This window comes from Sprattus sprattus (assembly GCF_963457725.1).
Source record: "Sprattus sprattus genome assembly, chromosome: 1".
Classification (NCBI taxonomy): Eukaryota; Metazoa; Chordata; class Actinopteri; order Clupeiformes; family Clupeidae; genus Sprattus; species Sprattus sprattus.
In genome coordinates this window covers 72641384-72648547 of record NC_137920.1, presented here as the reverse complement: position 1 = coordinate 72648547, position 7164 = coordinate 72641384, and the positions used below count along the sequence as shown (strand labels likewise).

General features: G+C 44.3%; 1 protein-coding gene across 1 annotated transcript; it reads right to left on the bottom strand.

The window, feature by feature from the left end:
• Positions 1 to 1011: 1011 nt before the first annotated feature.
• smpd1 (sphingomyelin phosphodiesterase 1) lies at positions 1012 to 6247 on the bottom strand. Its single transcript, XM_080833096.1, has 6 exons — positions 5753 to 6247; positions 4522 to 5297; positions 3980 to 4151; positions 3320 to 3396; positions 2684 to 2829; positions 1012 to 2031 (listed from the first exon to the last, which is right to left on the bottom strand). The coding sequence occupies exons 1-6, from the start codon at positions 5966 to 5968 to the stop codon at positions 1610 to 1612; spliced, it is 1809 nt and encodes a 602-aa protein (XP_080689222.1). The 5' UTR covers positions 5969 to 6247; the 3' UTR covers positions 1012 to 1609.
• Between the last annotated feature and the right edge of the window lie 917 nt (positions 6248 to 7164).

The window sequence follows — 7164 nt, the reverse complement described above, 5'->3', positions numbered from 1 at the left end:
TGTATAGCCAACATCCTCAGTCATGATGTCAGGGTACCCACTGTATGTTTCAAAAGCTTCCAACATCCTATCTGCAAAAGCTGCTGGAGGGTCCCCTTTCCTCATTGCCGCTTCTGCTAACTTTTCTGGATTGACAGATACAATTCCCATGTGCTTTTTTTCGATCCTGATTATTTTTCCATCCTATTCTTTAATTTATTTGCCAAGGCTTTAGATAATGTAGACGGAAGGCACATGCCCAGCACAACACAAACATCAAAATCTGTCAATCTGTCAATGTTCACGCAGGTCTCCAGACAGCTGAGGAATCCTAGAGGTACTTGAAGGGCATTGGAAACAACCCTTTTTTTGTGTTTGGTATCTTGGAATAATTCTCCAACTGGGGACCATGCCCACTCATAGGGCTTATCCTCTGTGTTCTCTATTCCGTCAAACATCCCCTGTGAACTGTTTTGTGATGTATTTAACAATTAGGTCTTCCATTGTAAAGTCGTATCGGATCGTATTAAACACGATGTCACACTCACCTATACGTTGGCTTATCCTGGATCACAGTAGCGCTTAAAACCCACCGTTTCAGGTTAACAACTTGTTTTAGTTACCTTAGAAATGTTTCATGGTTAGGGCCTTTTCAGCTCCTAATAATGTATTCCACATAATTCTGGCACCTCACTACTTCGGGCTCATTCAGTTTCTTTAATTTAATGGATCAAAGACGAGAAGCAGAGGATCCTTAAACCTCTTTTCTAGGTCGTTTTAAATGTGCAGATTTCCTGAAACAGAAGAAAACTCACCAATTACCCCCTTTCAGAAATTGCAGGATAAGTGGCTCGCCAATTCGTAAGAAAAAGGAAGTTTCTTTTGTGGTTGATGCAGCAATTTCTTACAAGATGACAATTTTCTGCCAAAAACACAGTAGACCAACACTTAAATCCAAGGACTTTTATTTTTGTTTGCAAAGAAACCATAAAAAGCCCAATGTGTAAAATAAGAACAACTTATTTAGGCCACCAAATATGGGATCCAACACAGAGAAAAAAAAAAGATTATATACAAATAAGACAAGTTTTGCTTGCTGGCCATCTAATCCAAAAGTGCATTGCCGAAGCACACATATTTCAAAACAGCAGGGGAAGGTGTGCAAGAAACCACACAAGACTTGAGAACTTTAAGGCATGATGAGAATTTCCAAATACATTTCTTTATTCATATTTTTTCTGCATTCAGATCACACATCTCAAACACCTGAGTTATCGGCATAACCACAGCCAAGACAATCACACACACTGTCAATCAAGTTCCTCTCGGAGATACGAGGTCTGGGAAGCGTCTGTGCAACACATCATGACATGAATGAATGAATCCAGACAAACAGACACACAGACAATCAATGACTGAACAAAAGTCCACAGACAACCAAGTAGAACAGCTTGAGTAAGTGCTACAGAATTTCACAAGAAACAGAACTAAAGCTGACTGGTGTATTATGGCTTTCATGGACATCCAGTCACACGCATGCAGCGTTTTCACAGCGTCTTGAAAAGATGAACTTGATCCAGTCTCTCCACCAACATCCAACACCCCTGCCTCTGCACCCGTGAACTGTCAATCAACACATGGGTTTCAAGAGTGCTGCGGCTTCCTTTCGGGTGAGACCTGTGTCGCACTGCTGCAGCTCCTCGTAGCGGCCGCTACGCAGGAAGCAGATGACTGCCGTCTTGCAGGTTTCTTTACAAGGCTTCGACACGTGGCCCTTGTGCCTAAGGTACCAGTACGTCTGGAAGTACTGGTCATCACGCACAAAGGTCTCGATGAGACTGTCCCAGTTGGAGGGGAAGAGGCTGGGTAGGCCATAGGCCTTGGAGGCCTGGTACAGGAGGTTCCATTTGGGGTTGGGGTCAGGTGCGGAGGGGGGCATGGTCGAATCGAGGTTGTCGTTGACCTCGGTGAGATTGAGGATGTACGTCTGGTGATCCAGGACAAAACGGGAACTGCCAGGGTAGTTTCCATCAACGTAATACACACGATAGCCTGGCAGGAACAAAAAAAAAAAAAAAAAAAAAAAAAACATAAAAATATAACCCAATTCTGCTTTTTTCAATACTGTGCAAGGACAAAAAACAGCTCCACATGCATTTAAGATCTCTACCTGAAATAACCGGGAACACATCTCTCTCTAACCTGAAATAACCCAGAACACGTCTTTCTCTAAACTGAAACCCAGAACACATCTCTCTCTAACCTGAAATAACCCAGAAGACATCTCTGCCAGCAAATAGTCATTGCAACACAGTGAACTGGAACACTCCATTCACTGGTGTACTGGGTGCAATCAAGGTACATTGGCTTTAGAGAGATTATATATATATATATATAAAATATCAATCGAACCACCAGCTGACAGGTGTGGTGCTGAAGCAGATTGTAACACACGAACGAGACCAGTGATTTAATGCCTATAATCCACAGCAACAGGGATCGACTTGCTTCTTACATCATGCCAAAACCACTTGTTAAGGTACCTTTGCGTTCTCAATTAAATGCCAGTTTTCTTTATTTCTGCAGGTATATTTAATTCTCAAAACCTATGTTAAGGAGTAGAACTAATTGATACAAAATATCTAAAAGGGAAAATGTAATTAAATTATGAACGAGGCTTGATGGGTCTGGAGACGGAGTCTACCTGGGTTGAGGTTAATGTAGGTGGTGACACTCGGAGCTATGTAGGCAATGCTCAGCGGCCGGGTCATGGTATCCTCGTCATAAAACACCTGAAACTCATCAACATGGGTGTGACCAAAGAACTGGCCCGTGATGGTGCCTTCATACCTACAAAACAAACAAAAAAAAGGCACACCACACAGTTCAATAAAAGTCACAAGTATAACATTATCAACAAACAAATGGGCCAACTGTAGGACCCGTGAGTGACCCTGACATGATACATTAGTGCATTTCAACATGCAAATAAAAACTTGCTGAAATAGCTTGCAATAAAAAAAAAAGAACATTAAGTCACCAATTGGGTGAATTCAGTTCAGTTTTAGAGATCATGACATTACCAACAGATGTTATTTGAATGAGTAATTAACTGAGTTATTGCACAACACCACTAAACATTGTTGTTTGATGGAAGACCTATAAAAGAAATAATTAGTGACAAACTTAAATTTACTTTTTTGCCCGACATGTACATACATGAAATAAAGTAAATGTATGTACTAATACACACTCATTCTTGGTACCACGGTTTCAAAGGTAGTCAAGACATGGTGTACATGGGTTAACACACGCACACACAGGTTTGTGCTGTACTGACCTGTTGATTATGTGATAGTAGTTCCAGCTCCAGCTGGCTAGGCAAAGTCCAGGCGGGATGTGGCCGATGATATGAACCTGAAAAGGGGTAAAGAACATCAAACACAGCCCTACTCAATGGCTACATTGGGAACAAACAAACTCCACCGGAGACTACCAAAGTGAAACAAAAATATATATATAAATAATTTTTTTATAGCGATCATATACAGGTTGTCAAAACCTACATTAGGCCAAAACATTATAATTGACAGCCATTCAGCTGCAACTCCACTGAGAATAAGTAGAGCTATGGAATTTGCCACCGATCCATTTGATCCAACTGGATTACTCAGACCCGTCACTAGGCAGGTCCTCTCTAGCAACAACTAAATGGGGCAGAACGGGAAGGACCTATAAGGGTGATAAGGCTCCTATTGTTTTTAAAAGAAAACAAAATAGCCAAACACTGCCGTTTCACGCTGATCAAGATGGGACTTTTAAGATGTTACGGTGCCAAAAACACCAATGGCAACATCAAGCAGGTATCTCTAGAAGTGTGCTTTTCTCTTTAGCTTAACTCTCCACCTTATATGGTTGTTTTGGATGACCATCTTTCAGGGTTATTTGATGACCCCATGTTCTCATCTTTCTTTGTTCTTCTAGGACCTCGTCCTCTTACCTTCTCCCCCTTGTTCTCGGCTTCCTGGAGGATGTGGACGAGCCACTGCAGCTGGTCCGCCGGGTCAGTGGAGTTGACCATCAGCCAGTAGTTCTCTCGGGCGCAGAAGTTCATGTTCAGGGACACCAGCCTCAAACCGGGCTGGATCTGGACCGTGAAGAAACCAGCACGCCTGGACACAATCAGCACCAGACAAATGACAACACCGCCCCAAAAACAGGATATAGCAAAGAGAGCGCAAACACAGAAGACACACTTACATGTCCAGCCTCAGGCTGAACCAGAAGTACAAGTTACATTAGCAATCAAAGTCCAAATAGAATCACCTACACCTCAAGAAAATTCATTCAACCCTCCATTAACAACCAGCCCCTCTGAGGGAACTAAGTTCACCTAGCTCATAATGAATTCCAAGTAATTACCACCTTGAATGAATTAAAGTAACAGCAGGCAGAGAAGGAGATTACAACCGTAAGAGGAGACAAAATGAAGACAAAATATGTGTGTGTGTGTGTGTGTGTGAAAGGGAGCCATGTACCCACCTGATGGTCTGGAGGGCCTGAGGTGGCAGCCAGGGCCCCCACTCCTCCGCCATTGTGTCGTACAGCCAGGAGGACGAGCGGTTGCCATGGATGAAGGGCGGGGGGAAGCTGTTGACCGGCGTGCTCTCGTGGTTGCCCACGGCCGGGTACACTTTGACGTTGGGGCCCAGGTGCTTGCGGATGAGCCTGGAGATGGTGGTTAGCTCGTTCAGCTGCTGCGCCCGCGTCTGCGCCCACACGTTGTGCGCCGGTATGTCGCCCGTCCAGTAGACCCAGTCCCAGGGCCCGTCCTTGGCCACGTTCTCCAGGAGGTTCTCCACGGTGCGCAGCGGCAGGTCACAGTTGCTGTAGGTGCCCCAGAATCCAGCCCCATGGTGCTTCCAGCTGGGCAAGCCCGAGCTATTCCGGCAACACAGCGGGTCCTTGCAGCTAAAACTGCTGCCCTCGGCGTACTCCCGGTCCCAGTGGATGTCGGTGAGGAAGAGCACCCTGCTCTGGGGGGCGCCGGGTCTGGGCGGTACGGGCGGGGTGACTGGGGGCTTTGGCACGGACGGCAGGGTGACGTTCCAGGGCGCGTAGATGTCGAAGTGGCCACAGGAGGGGCCCACCAGGACGGCACAGGCCTCCGAGGGCCACAGGAGCGACTCCTGCAGGGTGGTGATGAAGTCATCGCTGAACAGGTCCGTTATCTCTCGGCACACATGCTCGTCAGCCAGATGCAGGCGAACGCAGGCTTCGCCCACGACGTGAGCCACTCGCTGTTTATTTGTGTCACTCTGTGATGAGGAAATATGACGAAGTGAGGATGGTGGGGGTGGTGGGGGTAGTGTTACCTAGCTAGACACACTTCCCCCTCTACAGAGTATATGAGAAAATTAACTGACAGCTTTGCCACAATGGTGATATGAAAACGAAAAAAAAAAAAAGGTTTCAGTATGACTCAGTTTGTGACTAACAAGTAGCCAAGTCACTTTCCTTCTCTCTCTGTAAAATATAACAGTCATTAAGAACATAATAAAACCAGGTGTCAAAACCGGTCTACTGAAGGCTACTTTAGTTTAAAACGTGTCATGTGTTATGTAGGCATGACTGCTTAATTGACTTTGCTTCAAGCTAGCAGGCTACCGACCTTCTATTACAGTTGGTAGTACTACTCCAGTTTATTTTTATAGCAAGTAACACGCAAAGTTGTCAACAAGCAAAAGCTGTGTGAATGTACAGATGTTCTTACCAACAAAGCGATGTCTAGGATGGTGAAAAGTGTTTTGCACAGAGGACACGAGAGGTTCCGCCAGCCGAATCCAACGCCAAAACGATCCAGTTGTTCTACAAAACGCAACTGACCAGAATCCTTTTCTTGCAGAGGGATTGATGAAGCGAAATGGATCAAGGTCACCACGACAAAGAGACAAGAAAAGCCAACGTAGCATACTTTGAACGTATGCATGGTGGCTAACCCTTAAACCCCGATCAAGTATAACATCGGGTTGCGACTCCCAACTTGCCCCTGCAGTCCACAACAACTCAGTTACCTCTACAGCACCGTTACCAGTCTCAGAAAAGAGTAGACTGGAGCTAGTCTACTGTGGGTCACACATACGTTCAAGGATGTGCTCTTGTGGTGCATTCGTCAACAAAACAGGAACAACAGCAAAGCGCGGAGATTTCGAAACGTCGTCACAGTATAAAAAGAATCCGACCTCGACAATTACCAATTGGTAAATCAAACCTGGTTAGCAACAATAACAAGTCACAGCTGGTCTTGTGAGCGGCTCGTATCGTCAGCTGACCTATCACGTGAGGTGTCCCAAAGTTACATAGGAGTACTCTGTGGTTAAAGTTTACCCAATCGTGACCGAGCGATTAGTATATTTTAAATGAATTTAATTTCACTGCATGAGGCAATGCGGTCTATGTGTGTTTTGCTGTGGGCTGCCTAGAACTGCTAGGACCCAGTTCTAAATCAAGTTAGTTTGGCTGTGGTTTTATATCTGCCTGTACTTGAATAAAAGTGAGCCCATCTGTGAGAGGCATTTTGTATTATATATGAAACCAACAGTATGCATGAATTTACCCATTTTGGTATGTTTTAGGAAACTAATTTTTAACAACAACAATAAAGATAAGCTATAAATAGACTTATGTAGCACCTTACAAGCGTTTGCACAAGGTATTTCTTCAAGATATTAATAGCAACTTCACATAGGCCAACTAAAATGTAAAGAGCACAGCCAAATAAGAAGATCATCATCAAGTTCATTTTGATATGGTCATGTGAAAGACAGATAAACACACCTGTCGTTTCCACTGTATAGCCCAGTTGTGCACTGTGTAGCCAGATAGGTTCTGTGTAGTCAGATAGGTTCTGTGTTGCGGGTCGGGTCAGACCAGACAGCACACAATTTCCACACACCATGATATAACCAACTTTATTTCAAGCAATTCTAGTTGTCTCATGTGCGGTGGTTGGTTTTTGTAAGGTTTGCTTGCCAGAACTCCTTACTCCTTCTTGAATACATTAATGTACTACATTACTACATTTTTAGACCATTTGTAATGTATTTTATCCTAAGCAACCAACAAGTGAGGTTCACCACAGACACCAAATTATAAAACACCTGCATAAGACTTGCCATAGCACCA